Source organism: Arvicanthis niloticus, chromosome 7, assembly GCF_011762505.2.
Source record: "Arvicanthis niloticus isolate mArvNil1 chromosome 7, mArvNil1.pat.X, whole genome shotgun sequence".
Lineage (NCBI taxonomy): Eukaryota > Metazoa > Chordata > Mammalia > Rodentia > Muridae > Arvicanthis > Arvicanthis niloticus.
This window is the reverse complement of record NC_047664.1, coordinates 73,739,591-73,757,603: the sequence shown is the minus strand read 5'-3', so window position 1 is coordinate 73,757,603 and position 18,013 is coordinate 73,739,591. Positions and strand designations below refer to the sequence as shown.

Sequence of the window (18,013 nt, the reverse complement as noted above, 5' to 3'; positions counted from 1 at the left end):
CCTTTTTGTCCTGGGAATACTTTTATTCCACCCATCATGTTAATGCTTGTCTTTAGCAACATCAACATGTTGGCAGCCAAAGTACATGGCTTGAACCTGAAAATGGGCCCTCAGACAGAGTTATTAAATTAATAGGCTGGCAAGTCAAGGACGGGTAAGATTCTGCACAGAACCTTACCAACCTAAGACAGAAGTATATTGCTTTTGATAATGCATATTTCATGATGGGTAAGGAAGGCATTCTTGGCAGAATGACCTAAGACAGGCTCAGTCTTGTTTATAAAATAAAAAAGGGGGAGAGGCAGAGAGCTCTTGGGGCTGCTTGGCAAAAATCTGACACAGGCCAAGGACAAGGAAATGGCCTTCAGGCAGGAATCTGAATTTTAGGCTAGAACAAAGTAATTTCAGGCAGGAATCTAAATCTTAGGTTAGAACAAGGAAGTAGACTTCAGACATGAAAATGACTTTGGGCTAGGATAGGGAAGTTGGCTAAGACATTTTGGTCATCCTGATAAACCCTTAGAAACAGAGATCATTTGAGTGAGTGTTCACAGAATTTTGTTTATTGCCTTGCTTGTTCTTTGACTATTTGTGTTTATTGTCTTGCTTGTTCCCTGACTATTTGCATCTATTGTATTGTTAGTTCCTCAACCTAGAACTGACCTGAATACTTGCATGTAATTAAAATGGTATAAAAGCAAAAAAGAGGAGTGGGGATGGGATAGGGGGTTTCTAGGGAGGGGGACTGGGGAAAGGTGATAGCATCTGAAATGTAAATAAATAAAATATCCAATAAAAATAATAAATATAAGAGTAAATCTTAAGAATGTAAAACCATACAAAGCAATACTTATTTTTGATGTATATATTTCATCCTACTACAAAGAGTACGACTGGTTCCTTCATGTTCGCTTGTGGTCTGTCCCCCTGGCAACACCACCTACTTCTTTGCTTTTATTCTTCATCTCTGATATCCACTTTACTTTCTACTATAAGGTATATTACTTTCTACTAATAAGGCATTTATTAGCAAGATGATTAAAACATTCTCTGTGTTTGATTCATTACATTTAACATAATATACTTAAAGTCCATCCATATTGTCAAAAGTTAGTGGATTTCATTCTTTTAAAGAGCTGCATGATTCATTGAGGCCACATTCTCATATATCCAAATATCTAAGCATGCACTGTGGACAGGCTGGTTTCAAATTTTAGCTTTGTAATGAGTAAAGGAATTCATGATCTCAAACTATTTGGTACCCTCTTTTATAGTTACCTCTGTTATTTCTAGTAATATTTGTGTATCATCAGTTTGAGCCAAACAGTTTTCATTTTTTATAAAAGGCTTTTTTTTTTTTTTTTTTAAAAAACTAATTGTGTTTATCTGTGTGGAGGTATGCATGCGTGTATGCACCTGTAGATGCCAAAAGAATGTACTAGATCTCCAGAGTTAGGAGTTACAGGTATTTGTGAGCCACTGGTGTTTGTGAGCCACCTGAACACATGCTGGGTACTGGGAACTGAGCTCAGGTCTTCTGGAAGACCAACCAGCAAGTGCCATTTATTCCTGAGCTCTGTCTCCAGCCATCATTTTTAGATTTTACCTACTGGCTGTCTCAGAGATTAAACATGATCTAACTTTTTTGCTGTTCCTTACCTCAACCTCCTAGGAGTCCCCTTCTGCCAATAAAGCTACATTGTAAATGTTGCTTAAATATGAACTGTGTTTATATTATCATGATGTAAATATTATTTATTGCAGGACTGGAGAATGTATTATAATAATGCTTTATATTCTTTTTTTGTGAACTTTTAGATAACAAACTCCCTTTTATAAATCCCAAACCACCTCCATCTCATTCTAAAGAACAAGCCTTATGTAGTGTGTGTTATCCCTGACTATGGTACCACTAGAGGCAGGTGTATGTTGAGTATCTAGCATTAAGTACATAAACATGCACCCTATGCTATTTGACTATTCACTTTTCTAAAGATTCTATTTACATTGTAAATGAATCATTTACAATCACACACGAAATCATTGCTAACATCTATTTAAAAGTATATGGGTTGCAGAAGTGGCTAAATGGGCTGGAGATGGCTCATCAGTTAAGAGCACTTGGCTGCTCTTCCAGAGGTCCTGAGTTCAACTCAGCAACATGGCAGCTAACAATTCAGTTTCCTCTTCTGGTGTGCAGACATAGATGCAGACGAGGCACTTATATACATAAATAAATAAATCTTAAAAAAAAAAAAAAGCTAGGACTTATATCTGAGGGAGAATATGTGATACCTGTCTTTATCAGCAGGGTGGTGACCTTGCCTTTAATCTCAGCACTCAGGAGGCAGAGGCAGGTGGATTTCTGTAAGTTCAAAGCCAGCCTGGTCTACAGAGCAAGTTCTACGACAGTCAAGACTACATAGAGAAACCCTGTCTTGAAAAACCAAAAACCAACAACAGGATATGATGTTTTGCAATCACATTAACCACATCTCTCTTTTTTTAAAAAAAAAAAGCAAATTAAACATCAAAATTTTCTCTTTCCTTAAGTTTTTCTTACTCTCACAAGGGATCTTGTTCCTCTCTGCCTCTGTTCTGTCCCACTCTTTGAGTCATCTGTTCACTCTCAGGAAAGCTGGTCTACCCTATATCACTGTTTCTCTCAATTCTTTGTCCTTGACCTATCAATATACTCAATCTTTGGAACTGATCTTGTCTGGTGTTAGTGTCTAGTCTTCATATATTTCCTCAGCACTCAGTTCTCAGAAAAGCTAGCACTATCACAAATCTTCCAAATGTAGTCACAAACATTAAAACTTGTGTCTTAACTTCCATCAGCGTGTAATTCAAAAAGTGTTCCATCTTATGCCAAAGATAAGTAAACCCAAAGGCCAACATGAGGAAAAAGCATTAATATATAGGATGTGTGACATTTATAGTACTCACTTGTCCAATTTTCATTAATTTAAAACAATAATCTTTGATTTTAGATTAGTAGAGAAAATGATAAATTATCACTTAATCCTTTCAGAATAATTCAATACATACCTCTGAAGGAAATAGGTTTCTTCTGCTATTATCCATACAACAGGGGATTAATTTGCATTATTTTATGAAGGAAAAACACAACTTGAAATGTGCCCCAGGTATCACTGACTCAGAAATCCAGAGGTGCAAGATCTATTTGCACTACTTGCTCAAGTTTAAACTCAAGAAGAGGCCGTAGTTACCTCTTTTTGTAGATGAAGTTGGAAGCAACTGTTTGGCTTTGAGGGAAGTACGAGGCAAACTTTTCAGCCTTTGAGAAGCTGTTGAAAAACAAGGAAGTGTAATATTTGCTGGGAAGTACAAGGTAAAGGCTACTCCTTCTGTAAACCTAAACACTTAATAGAGATTTACAAGTTACCAAGAAATAGAAACCATGACGCAGAACATTAGAATTCTAGAAGCGCAGAAATTTAAGTGATGCTTCGTGCATTGAGTTGGAAAAGAAAAGAGGCAGAAATCTTAGTGCCATTGCATATTTTTTAGGACTAGGTTTTTTTTTGTAGATAAAAAAACTCTAATATGTCAATTGGCTGGGATATCAAAGAGAAAACAAGCCACCAGCAAACATGCTATAGATGCAAAGAATAAAAGCACAAGGATCAAAGTGGTGAACACAAGCACACAGAATAGAAAATAAAATAGAAATAAATAGAAAACACACAGTACTTGATGCAAAAAAGAAAAAAAAAAAAACCCACACATTTTGGCAAAGCAATTATTGGTAGATGAATTGCTCCAAAATCAAACAGTAATTTCCATTCTCAAAAAGGAGAAGAAAACTCAGAACCAGGCAAACCCTATCACAACCTGGCATCTTTATTGTGTTTAGTATTATCTTGCTGTAAAACCCAACTAACTTATATCCCAGGCAACATGTCTGTTCTGTGGACATATGCACTGTTTGTATCTGTTTGTTTGTATGTGTATGTGCATGTGTGTGTTAGGGGTCTAGATCAGCTAGGACACCTGCTTTGTAATGTGATCAACAAGGACTGCTAAAGTTGTTCTCAAACTTCTGGTCTATTAACTATACTAAAACTCCAAAACTGGGAGATAGACAGGCCAGAGCTGCTCAGGGTAAAACAGTGCCAGCTACTATAATTCAAAGTTAATCTGTCCCACTCCAGTCACCTAGTGAAGTGCGTCTAAACTGCCATTCTACTGCTCAGAGATACACTTTCTATACTTTAATGAATTATGTCCCAAAGAATGAAATATAAACAATGAAAACACCAAGGTTCTATTCCTGTACGACTAAGTAGGGCATAAGAAAGATCATTGGGTGATAAAGGGGCATCAGAGAGAAAGGTTGAAATTCTGTTACCTCTATCAAAACCAAAGCACTCCTATGTCCTCACTGAGATAACCAACTTTTAAAACAGGAAATGTTTTAAATTAGAAGAAAAACTTCTAATTTCCCAGCACTTCAAACCTTACTATAGCAACATAGTGTTTGATGCTAATGTAATTCAAACATGGTCAGGCAAACAAGCAAAAATTTCTCCAGAAATTTTTTTGGGAAAAATCTGTTACTTTATACCTAAAACCATAAAATCATAGGATACTATCATTAAATGCTATTTGGCTATCTATTTGTCCAAATGTTCTATGTCATTCATATATCCATCCATCCGTCCATCCATCCATCCATCCATCCCAGGTACTCTGGGTAAAATAGACTCAGAAGCCCACTAGGAACTTTTCTTATTCTAATGAAATACTTAGGAAAGGGGAGAATGAAAATACAGTAGCAAAATGCACAGGCTTCCAGATAATGACGGCTGCTAGGCAGGAAAGTAAGTAGGAGAGGAGGAAGAGGAGATGGGAGTTGCATTATACACAGGGTAATCCATGAAGATTCCCTGAAGATGACATCTGCTCACAGATCAAATGAAGAGTGGGAAGGAGCCATGTGGGGCTCTGGAGAAGGCATTCCAGAGAGAGGAAGAAGCAATAGTAGAGAACACTGAGATTGGGGATGCCAAGCTTTAAAACAACAGACAGAAGTACTCTTAGGAATAAATGACAAGAGACAAGCAAATGATCATATGTTGGCAAACTATAAGCCATTATTTTTAAAATATTATTCTGATTTAGTATGTGCACAAGTATGTAAGGCGTGCCCTGGTGTTTATATGTCCAAGGACAACTTGCAGGAGTCATTTCTTTCTTTTCATCATGAGGGTCCAGTGCTGCTGAACTCATGCCCTCAAGGCCTCCACGCTGAGTCTGCTGTCTCTCCTCTGCTTCCATAGCATCTCTGGCTTACCATCCTTGGTAAGATAACCTATGGTACAGGTTATCTCACATATAAATCCTTGGCTCTGGTATAGGCTATCTCAGTTATAAATCCCCAGTGCTAGGACTATCGTATATACTCAAATCATTTCTACTGAATAATTAGCACACAAGTGACTGACAAGTGTACAAAATGTAGAGATTTAAATGTATATTATTTATTTTATTAAATAAATGCTTTTTTCAGTCAAGGTTTTACAAAACTGTAGCCAAAATAAGTAGTTCTTAAACTTGCATATGTCTAAAAATTCAATTGAGACACTTAAAACAATGAGAGTAAGGGCCTCCACTCTTAAGATGTAGTCAATGCTGAGTGGTGAAGGCCTCAAAATCCTTTTGATTAAGGTAAATGATCCAATATTACTTATTATATTAACAGTCCTATTTTGCTAGTCTTAGATCAGCCAATTATATAATTATTGCATGTAATATGGTTTAATTCGTGTTTTAAAATAATGCAAAACTGGAGAATAACCATTAGTGATTGGTAGTAGGTGAAACTTTGAGAAAATCCCTTCCTTATGAACCTCAGAAGACCAGCTACATAAAAAGTTATCAGCTGCCCTGGATCCTTCTGTCGAGGAGCAGAGCAGAGCAGAGCAGAGCATGGTACTGGTCCTATATGCCTCTTCTCTGGGTCACAGTCTGTATCCTGTGTAAAACTATTCCTGTATTGGGTAAACTGCCTATGGTTCAGTCTCAGATCATGCCCCAAGAAAGCCATCCAAGAATGTTTCCAAGAGGCCTATGCATGCAAATTAGGCTGAAAATGGTCTTCAGATAGTAGCAGTGGGTGCTGGGAGAGGGAGCAGTTTGGTCTTAGTTGTGTCACACTCTAGATATGTGAGCCTGTATAGTGTACTTGATTACATGGTTATCTGCTCTCTACAAAAATAAATGTCTATTTGTGAAGCTCCAATACATGTAAAACTACTCCAGGTATTATAAAACAGTAATGAAACTCTGGATATAAAAAGCCACTAGAAAGTCTTGAGGGTTTCACCTATTCCTTTTCTTACTTATCAGCCAGTGATTCCTATATTTTTTCTGGAAACTAAACTTAAATCCATACTCTAATAATGTTAGAAAGCAAGTTATTGTCCTTTAAAAAAAAATCTACCGCTGATAAACTCCTCTCCCTTTAGTTGGGGGAAAACCAAACCAAACCAAACCAAACCTGTTCTGGTTTCTTAAATGCTCTGGTTTTCTTAAACTTTTTAAGTTATTCATATTTTACAAATATAAAAGCTGAAAATATATCAGCACTGCCATAATCCTCATATTTGAATGCCAGCATCCACAATAATGCAGCCATAGCAAATAAGCATATACACATAGTGACCGGCATAGTAACAAGGCAAAGAAGTGGCCCAGTGGGTAGAATCAGCAGCCTGGCAAAGTTAGCTTCATGCAGACCAGCAGATGAGACCAAAGCTTTACCATTCACAGCTGAAGAAAGAATTACTTAAGACAAAATGAACATTAGACTAGTAACCGAAGTTTTAACCAATTCACTATATAAAATATATAAAAATTGCTATTATATTTTTATGTATACTTTTATATCTACTTTGATAGCATATATCAAAGTAAAAAACTATGAAAACTTTGTATTATATAATTATATACATAAAGCATAATTACATATATATTTTATCTATCAAAATATGTAAAACTTCAAGAAAATAGATAACTGATTTATTAATGTATAACAAAAATCTAAATTTTTTTACAGTATACTTAAAATTAAGTTTTAAGCTTGTTAATATTCTGGATTTTCTATTTTCCAAGTATATTCTTGTAGTGCTTGTGTGAACATTTAAAGTCTAAGTGTTACTGTAGCTGCAAATATAAGAAAGAACAAGTATATATCCAATTTTAAAAAGGATGATAGTTCAACTCTTCTACCTATACAATTTTTATCAAATGCAGAAATGCAACTTTGTAAAACTGCACATATATTTTCCATATAATAAACTAATAACTGGAAAACTATTGTTTTCCCTATTCATTTTTCATAACTATCAATAATAATATGACTGTATAATGACAATTCTACTGCTAGAGAAAACAGATAATTATCAAAGAGTTTAATATACATTTTCTGTTGACATTATGTTAGTGTATTATTTCAGTCCTAAGTTCCCAATCTGTCTGCTCTTTTATCGCCATAAAGCTTCAGGATGCTAAAATAGTCCAAGAAATGGGATGAAGGAAAAAGATTTAGGCAGAACTAGATTTATTACACAGGAGGCTGTTTGGAGATTTATCATGTAGAATTTTGAAAACTCCAGATCTTAATAATTCACACTAAGTAAAACATCATCCTAGAAGGCCAAGTGCAAACGTTGTCGCACCTCTGTGTAGAGAAGCTATGAAAGCATGGTAATGCCTGTGAGGACGACCACTCCCTAAACCTGTATTCATGCCCATAACACTGCAGGTTGTTACTGGTATCAGTAAAGTATCTGAAGGAGAAGCCCCCAGAAACAAGATATTTTCATGTGTCAAATTAACTTGTGGGTTTAAAAACATAAAACTGACCATTCTCTATTTCAGGGAGAACTGAGTTCAAATTTTACCTTTAAATTTATTTTTAAAACTTTAATGATAATTTGTTTCTAATATCATCAACTAACACCTTTAAAAAACACTATCAACTCTTCAGTAAGTAGAAAATAAAATTTAAGTTTATCTTAATAAAAAAACCCAAAATATTTTAATATATGCCTAGTAGAATAAGGTATATAAAAATCTTAAGTAACAATTTTGTATAGTGCTTTAAACTATAGTCTCAAACTCATAATAAAAAAAAATTCTGTATGATCTTTATATCTTGGTAATAAACCATGGATATGACAAATCTCTAAAGAAGACTTCCTATTCTGGAGCTGGATTAACACAGTTTGAACACTAATCTGCCACTTATTAAGATATAAAATCACAGGTGTATTTATATATTACATAAAAGTAATTCCAACAGTTACTTTAAAAACATTTCTTAAAAATGTACAGCTGTTTTGCCTGCATCTGTGCACCACATGTACACCTGGTACTCCCAGAGGCCAGAAGTGGGCACTGAATGCCCTGGGAATGGAGTTACAGACGGTTGTGAGCAGTCATGTGAATGCTGGAAATAAGTCAGGTCTTCTGAAAGAGTACCCAGTGCTCTTAATTGAAAGCCATCTCTCCAGAACCCTTGATTGGTTATATACTCATGTCTGCCTTAGTTGGTAAGCGGCGAGTGTTTCAAACCACAGTCCTTAATGCAATGCACAGGCGCTGCTAATGGCCAGTCATTCTTGCACCATGCACTTAGGCTCTGTTTGGCCAATTTGACTTAAAGTTATCACTGTGCACTGATTTGTTTTTTTTTTTTTTTTTTAAAGAATTATTTAGTTTAGTATATAATTTATTTTATGTACATGACTAAACTGTAGGTGTCTTCAGACACACCAGAAGAGGTCACTAGATACTATTACAGGTGGTTGTGAGCCACCATGTGGTTGCTGGGAACCTCTGGAAGAACAGTCTTAACTGCTAAGATGTCTCTCCAGCCACACTTTGGTCTTTTGTGCTGCATGTGTCTCTGTAACACTTACTGGTCTCACCCTTTTCTTTTCATTTAATTATCCTTCACATTCTTTTGAGTCTGATATTTGCTGGAATATTCATTTTGTTAAAAATTTACATGGTTTTACTGTGACAGCTATTATTACGTCTGTAGAATCTTTACTATAGTTATTGTTCCATGAAAAAGTTGCTTGGGACTAAACTTTTATGTTCCAGTGCTATTTACTCCCCTAAATCTCATCATTTTTAATATAAAATACTGAACAATTTCAATCTTTCAAGGAATCTATGTCATGCTAGAGTAGAAACACCCTGTCGCCATACTTCTTGTCAAAAATAAAGGCAAACATTTATTATACATAAAGATTGAAAAGAGTTACCTTCGTGAAGATCTGTCATATTCATGGGCTGATATTCGTCATCAAAAATAACAATTTAGTCAGGTCTCACTATACAGACCAGGCTGGATCTGGGCTCACAGAGACCTGCCTGGTCTGCCTCTTGAACGATGGGTAAAGGCATGTGCTACTACTATGCCAGGACTGAACTTCAAATATTCTTATCTCTAGTTCATATTTAACTCAATAATTAATTTAAAAAACAATTTTTTCAAAAAGGTCATTAATTATTAAAAAATAATGGTTTTGATAATTTGTTACCTTGAATTTTAATCTGTATTACAAGCCAAATTAGAAATATGGGTTAACTGACATCTGTGCTGATTAAATATTGTACTGTTTATAATACATCCTTGGCAGATATAGACATTAATCAAATAAAAACTAAAAACTTACTATGAACAGATACAGATATTAAGTGAAATTACACAAATCCTTATAAAATACTTTCATTTTGCAAAGCAAACACACAAGCTCAGTCTGCTATAGATTTAAAAGACTGCACTATTGAACAACCAATCACTTTTGCTATTACATGGCTTAAAATATGTAACAGTAAACTTTAATTTTTGTTTTACTTCTGTGGCATTGGGGATAAAAAAAATGGAGGAACTCATGCACACTCTTTAAATACTACCACTGAGCTGTAGCTCTCTCTCTAGAAAGTCTAAATGGGGAGATTTTTAATGAAAAACTATTTACTAAAAATATTATTTGGATAGTGACTGTATACTTCTATAAATAAAAGCAAAGCCTATCCTTTAAAAACAGACTTCAAAAATTTTCATTTAGTCTTTACATGTAATAAATGCTTGACTTTTTATTTTGTGACAAGAATTATGTTAAATAAATACAGGCATTTCTATGGTGACACAATATACCTTCCTGAACAGCCTTAAATGACACAGCAGTAAGTATTAAAAAGGATGATCTGGTGGCACAGACCTTTACTCCCATCAAGATGGGAGGCAAAGGCAAGAGGATCTCTGTGATTTCAAGGCTACCCTGTTCTACATTTTAAGTTCCAGGAAAGCCAGGCCTACACAGAGAGACCTATTTCAAAAACAAAAAAACAAAAAACAAAACAAAGATGACTCTTAGCAAGAGGAAGAAGAAATCAGAATGTCACGCAGTTATAAAAATTGGTTAGAATTAAATATTTTGAGACAATTTACAATTTTTCTTACAATATTATTTTTTTAATTTTACTTTACTTTCTTTTTAAAAATATATATTTAGTTAATGGGCGGAGGAGGGCTTGAGGGAGTGGTGCATATACCATGGTGCAGGTGTAGAGGTTAGGTATCGTTTTCTTCCTCTACCAGATGAGCTCAAGGTTCTAACTCGGGTGGCCAGGCTTGCCAACAAGTGCCTTGACCATCTGACCTACTTTGCCATATTGTAGAATGGCTTACATCAGCACAAAATCCATTTCTATAATTCCCCTTTCTGCTGCTGACTGACATTTCAGAGTGTAAGAAAGGTACTTACTGGCTGAAGCCTGAGGCTGCATTCGAGGTATTCCTCCATTTGGCACTTGAAAATTGGAGTCACTTCTACTGCTTTTCACGGAGTCAACCTGTGTGTTCGATGTTCGGGATAGGTTTGGAAGACTGCGTCTAAGTTTTTCTATAACAATGGAATTTTAAATAAATAATAGTTTAAAAAAATCAAACCATTTTTCAGATAGATAACTAAAATATTAAGTATAATTCAAAGTAAAATACTATGTTTAAAATTTTCTTTCTGTATACTGTAGAAGTAACAGGAAATTGTATAATAAAAGCAAACCCAGAGGTTATAAATGGATGAAATAAAGCATCCTTAAAGAAACTGTAAGTTACATAATCAAACCTAAACAAATAAAGGCCACTCTATGACTAAAATAAAGCAAACCCTTAAAAATTCCGATGTCCACTTAGCCCTGCATTTGGGCTTGAGAATCACATTAGTAACTGACAGATAATTAGTTTCATAAAGTTAAATTTACTTTCTCCTCATGTTTACATTAATGAAACAGTGAACATAACTACCTGTTTGAAATAAAACCATCAGGGGAAATGTATTATTTTTACACTAAAATGTGGACATTTCTTTCCCAAGCTCTGCTGCTTTACCTTCATTTTTAACATTGCTTGTCTGTAAATCTGTGGGATGGCCTTGGAGGGAAAGGCGAGGCTGCTGCAAGCGGCTAATCATAGGCTGTGGGGACGCTCTGCTGTATTCTATGCCCCGGGCAGGAGACCGTGAACGAGGTGAATTTCGAGGTGACTGCTTAGGAGATGGTCGGGGTGAATTTCGTGGTGATGGAGAAAACCTATTAACGGCAGGGTATACTGCATGATGCATACTGTCATCTTCATCATCCAAGCTCTGTGCATCCAGTTCCTGATCGCTGAAAGTGCCCCGCCGCGTAGAATTGCAAGATGAACCAGAACTGCGTCGAGAGGTGGTGGCTGCATACTCTTGCCGGAGACCTAGCAACAACAAATGCATTAGTTATTTCTTTGACTATATTTTCAAACATTTAAATATTTAAAAAATGAAGTAAATGATTATTACTGAGAAATTCAATTTAGGGTGTAAAGTATAAAGAACAATTCCTTTTCAACTTCTAGAATTCTTCTATATAAAGTTGCATAAATTATACCCCAAAGTTATTTTTAACTGAATGAAAATGTATTATCTGCTTAATTGTAAGACTTCTTACTTTGGGGTCTAAGTAACAAAGTAAAGCCATAAATTAAAAAGAAAACAAAAAGCAGTGCTACTTTAAACACAGAACCCCACACTCAGATTGGAGGAGCATTGAGGGAGAGCCATGTAGACACTGAACAGTGCAGCATACAGACCTTTAAAGCTATAATGAGGGGGAAGGAATCCAGGTATATCCTCAGCAAGTCTTCCTTGCTACTGCCATCCACTAAAAGGGATCGTCCAGTCAGATTCAAACTTTTATGCACAGAAACTGCTATTGAAGGGGTGAGCTGCAGGGTATCTCTTAAAACCATAAAACCCTGGGAAAGGAGTTCAGTGGCAGAGCAAACACAAGGTGGATCTCCACGAACTACAAAATAAAGGGCAAGCAAGCCCTCTAAAACCTTAGATCTGCTAGGTTCATGGAGCCCTCCCTGTAGGTCTGGGATGAGCAGAAGTAACTTATTTCAGTAAACAGCAACGCTGTTATAGAAAAGAAGTCAGAACCCAATGCAGCTTCTCCAGTAACAAAGGAGAACTTGAAGCAAGTCACAATCACCATAGTATTTTGCATTCTCACTATAAAAACAAGGCACTTGGCCAGGCAACAGCTCAAATATGTAACTCTAATTTTTAACTACTGTATACAAATCCTAGAAGAGCCATACTATAAGAATAATATCATAGCTTTAAAAAAGGAAGGCAGGAAGATGTTTTCAATTTCCTAGCGTAATGGCTTAGAAAGAACTACTAAGTATAAAAAGTTATGATTTCTACTATTTGTTACCCAAACACAGCATCAAAGCTACAGAAAATAGCCTGCAGAACTCTCCACAGAAGAATTAGGCAGCATTCTCTTTCCTGTGTATCAAAAACTAGCATCTTACTGACCCTACACTGACTCAGTGAGAGAAAGAAAACTCACAGAGGAAAGGTGTTCAGTGTTACTAGTGTTTTGGGCTAAGGAATCAAGGCAGCACAAAGCTCTGCTTCTTTCTAGGGGAGCTCATACTCAAGTGGAAATGATCCAGTGGAGCAGGAAAGCTTACAACATATCTTACAAGACATACCATGCATATAGGTACAACCGAAGCTCTTAAATTTTTAAGCAATGCTCTATATGCTTGCCACTGTCAAGACTGACATGTATTTCACTGAAAAGGTTTCAGGATCACGTTATACTTTACTATCGCGTAGTTTATACGTGACTATAGTATAGTCAGCCTACAATATACACATATGCAAGGACAGCAGCATCCTCAAAAAGTATGAAAATGTTATGCCTATGTATACTTTGAGGGTGCCAGAGGCAACATTAGATATTGGGGCTCTTACTGTACTTAAAGAGATATAGAGGGTAACTGTGATACTGTAATTTCATGGAAGAATAGTAAATGAACAGGTAAAAAGGCATCCTAGGGTATTAAAAACACACTAAGATACAGAGTAACATAATGATTACAGTGACAAGAGGCAATACCAACTGTACAGGGTACAAACACCACTCACAGACCTACTATGCCTCTCTTGTCCTTCCTACAGCAAAGCTGTCTTATATAAAGTACAATCTGAAAGCAAGTACATATGTGACATTAATCTCTGAAATGCTTACTTCAGCAATTATACTTTAATAAATCTTACTATGTTTCATAACACTTTTAAACACATAGTACATTGAATATATACAATAAGTTGTATAATAACAAAAATCTCAATTTTAAGAATGAAAACTTACTTTCTTCCTGCATCCGGGCTAGAATCTGCACATCAGTTACATCGTTTAGCTTATAGTTGGATCCAATTGAATCTTCATCTAATTCTGAAGCACTTAACTCACTATCTATAGAGGACTGAGGGCTGAGTGGAGGATTTCTATCTGATGAACTTTTGAAGTTACCTTTGGGGAAAGGAAAAAATGCATCAAACCTTGGTAAGAAAAAAACTGAGCTAAACATTTGGTGCAATTACCCAAATAATTACATCCTTGGATTTGGTTTTTATTCTGCCATTTACATTTACAAAACTCCCCAAAACTAAAATTAGATACTGACCTCATTAGAAGAAAAAAGTTAAGTTATACTTAAGTTAAAGTCCCACAAAATAATTAAGCTTTCAGCAAGTGCCTGATACACAGTAACTACAGGCTAGACCAGTGGTTTCAACCCTCTTAGTGCTGTGGTCCTTTAAACAGAGTTCTTCATGTTGTGGTGACCATAAAATTCTTTTCGTTGCTACTTAATAACTAACTTTCCTACTGTTAGGAATTATAATGTAAATATCTACGTTTTCCAATGGTTTTAGGTGACCCCTTGTGATCCACAGGTTGAATACTATTGGACTGGAGAATTTCAACTTTTATAAGATAGTCAGGGAAACCATTCTATAAGTAGATGAGTGTATGACAGTGTTTTCTCCTCTCAAATTTTGTCATTAGCAACATCATAATCTTTCCTTGGAGAAAAAAAAATGTACTTTTCCTAAACAACACAACTAATTTAAGAAAAGTAATTTTTTTAACATTTAAGAACCAGCCTCCAAAAGAATACTAATTTGTCCTACATGATGCCATGCTTACAAAATTAGTGAAGAACAATAGACAGTATCAAGGAAATTAGTACTTTTTTTTTTTTTTTTTTGTACTCTATTACACTAAACCAAAAAGAAGAAACTATAGAAACAAGGAATACATGCAAGAATTTAGTGTGTTTCTTAGGAGATACTTTCATGGGGACCTATTCCATAGAAGAAATGATAAAAGGCTTTTGTGTGTGTTCGAATGTTGTTTTGATTTTTCTGTTTGTTTGTTTTTGAGATAGGGTTCTACTTTGTAATATGAACTTACTATGTAGCCTAGGCTAGCCTCCAACTTCCAATCCTCCTGCCTCCCAAGTGCTGGGATTACAGGCATGAAATACATCTAGTTTCAAAAAAAAAAAAAAAAATCACCATTACAGTTAACTATCCACAAGCCTAGTTCCAGACGCACCTAAGATCCCTCTTTGTCCAGAAACTATGTTTATAAGGAAGTAGCCTCTTTCCCCATTTTTACCCTTTGGCCTGTAGCCATCCTCATGCCTACAGGCTGACTTCCAGATCAGTGACCTGCTTTGTGGACAGCCATCTTTGACTGGCGATCCACTCCTTTGCTCTATCATCTGTCTTTGCCCATCCCTCTGTCTGATGCCATCTCCACACCCAAAGCCCCTGCTCCAGACCAGTGGTGTAGAGACCGTCTTTGCAAGGTCAATTAAACAGGTTATCCACTACCTTCACCTGGTCTAACTCAGATTATCACGTAAGACACAAAAATAAAGAAAGAAGTCTACATGTTCAACTCAAATCGCAAATACAAAACCAACATGAATGGCCAAGACAGCACATCTTCCTTCAAACCCACTAGAACTATGTAAGTGTTCCCTAGATGAACTCCAAAACACAGAATTTAAAATGATAACCATAAATTTTACCAAAGGGTTTGAAATGTTTTAAGAACACACATACACTTCTTTGCCCTCCAAAAAGGTTAACAACGACGCTTGAGTGGTGTCTTAAGAAAATCCCAATGCTTGGCTGAATGAGACGACAGAGATAACTTAAGATTGGAAAATGGAATGCAACAAAGAGGTGGAACTAAACACAACACAAACTAAAATGAAGATGTAACTAAAAAATTCAATATGCCAATTAGAAAACTCTGAGAAAAACCTTAGGAGGAGAAATGAATCAAACTGAAGAAAGAATATCAGGACTATATAGAGGATTTGGATGAAATAATATAAAAAAAATTACAAGCATAAAAAAAGAACATGCAGGAAATGTTCGACAGTATCAATCTACCAAGCCTTTGAAGTACAGGTGTAGATGAGGGTAGGTTAGTACTATAAACCGGAGTCAATAAAATCACAGCAGAGAACATTCAAAGATATATCCATACAGCTACAGGAAACACACAGAATCCCACTAGACAAGACCAAAAAGAAAATTTCCATGGCACAAACAACTCCTTACTGAATCATAAATGGGTCAAAGAAGAAATCAAAATATTCCTGAAACTAAATAAAAACAAAGCACAAAAGCTCTGCGACACATTGAAAGCAGTCCTAAAAAGGAAGTTTACAGCCTTAAGTGTCTGCATTAGAGAGAATAAATAAATGTCTTCATGACTCCACTCAAAAAAATTAGAAAAACCAACTCAAAACCAGGAGATGGCAAGAAATAATAAAAATCAAACAGAAGAAAAGAAAGCAACACATAGGGTCAAGGAATCTAAGAGCCAGTTCTCTGAGAAGACACACCAAGGCCTTCTTCGTCTAATTAACCACACACACAAAGTGGGGGTAAAATTAATAAAAGATGAACATGGAAACATCATGACACAAAGAAACATAATTATAAAGGAATTTAAAATCAGAGATTTGGTAGGTTCACCCAAACTACCAAAGTTAAACCAAGAAGAGATCACCAACATAAACAGACTCATAACGAAGGAGAAGATTGAAACTAATAAAGTGCTTTCCAACTAAAAAAAAATCTACGTCTAGATGGTGACACAGCAGAATTCTACCAAAGTTTCAAAGAAGAACTACAACCAATAATTCTTTTTTTTTCTTTCTAAATAAGAAGGATTACTCCAAACTTATTCTATGAAGCCAGTATTATTCTTAATACTCAAACTAGGAAAAATACTACAACAACAACAACAAAGTACAGGCTAATACACCTGATGAACATAGATGCAAAATTCCTCAATAAAATACTAGCAAACCAAATACAGGCGCATATCAAGAAGGTCATTCACTATGATCATGTTGGTTTTATCCAGAAATGCAAGTTTGGAGAACACAACATATGTAAGTTAATAAACGTAAGTTATATAAATGGACTTAAAGGCAAAAATCATATGATGATCTCAAAAAACAAAGAAAAAGCCTTTGACAAAACCCAACAGTTTCATGATAAAAGTCCTAGAGAATGTAGGAGTAGAAGGGACATACCTTCTAAATACAGGGTAGATATGACAAACCTGAAATGAACATTATCGTAAGTGGAGACAAACTTGAAGTGATCCCATAAAAATCAGGAATACAAGAGGGCTGTTCATTTACCCTCACTCCTTTTTAAGATAGTGGTGGAACACCAGCCTGAACAAGGCAAGGGAAGGAAATTAAAGTGGTACAAATAGGAAAAGAAGTCAAGTATCCCTATTTGCAGATAATATGATTCTGTATATAAAAGATCCCAAAAATTCGACCAGAAAACTTTTACAACTAATTTTAGCAAAGTGACAAGGTACATAATCAATTTATAAAAATCAGTAGCCTTTCTACACAGCAACAACAAACATACTGAGAAAGAGGTCATGGATACATGCCCATTTACATTATCGTAACAATAAAATATCTTGGAACAAACCTAACCAAGAAGGTGACAGACCTCCACAACAAAATCTTCAGATCTCTGAATGAGATGGAGACACTGGAACATGGAAAGGCGCCATGCTCATTAATCAGTACAATTACTACAGTGAAATAGCCATACTATTACAAACAATTTACAGATTCAATAATAACCACCTCAATCAAAATACCCATAGCATTTTCCATGGAAATAGGAAAAAAAAAAATCCTAAAATTCATACAGAACCCGAGAACACCCTGGATAGCAGAAGCAATCATGAGCAGACAGAGTAATACTGAGTGGACTGGCATTCCAGACTTCAAGATACAGCACAGAGCTATAGTAATAAAAGCAATATGATAATAACACAAAACAGATATACAGGCAGAAGCAAGTGGATCTCTGGTAGTTTAAGGCCATCCTGGTCTACATCGTAAGGTCCAGGACAGCCAAGGCTACATAGAGAACCTGTTTCAAAAAACAAAAACAGCAAAAAAACTAAAAGGCTCTGTACAGTTAGCTAAGAAAAACAAGTCACACAAAAAGGGAGATAATCTTTGCCAGGTACACCTGATAGAAGATTAAATACTCAGGATAGA

At 35.6% G+C, this 18,013-nt stretch overlaps 1 protein-coding gene across 2 annotated transcripts in view; it reads right to left on the bottom strand.

Annotated features, from left to right (window-relative positions):
- Positions 1-18,013, bottom strand: part of Slain2 (SLAIN motif family member 2) — a 69,719-nt gene that overhangs the window by 14,252 nt on the left and 37,454 nt on the right. The window contains exons 4-7 of one of the 2 annotated variants that reach the window (XM_034508775.2): positions 13,753-13,914; positions 11,438-11,797; positions 10,812-10,949; positions 3,234-3,311 (exon numbers count right to left, since the gene is read on the bottom strand). In XM_034508775.2, coding sequence (XP_034364666.1) covers positions 3,234-3,311; positions 10,812-10,949; positions 11,438-11,797; positions 13,753-13,914 — 738 coding nt within the window. The remainder of the gene's footprint in view (positions 1-3,233; positions 3,312-10,811; positions 10,950-11,437; positions 11,798-13,752; positions 13,915-18,013) is intronic. The other variant, XM_034508776.2, reaches the window with a different exon arrangement.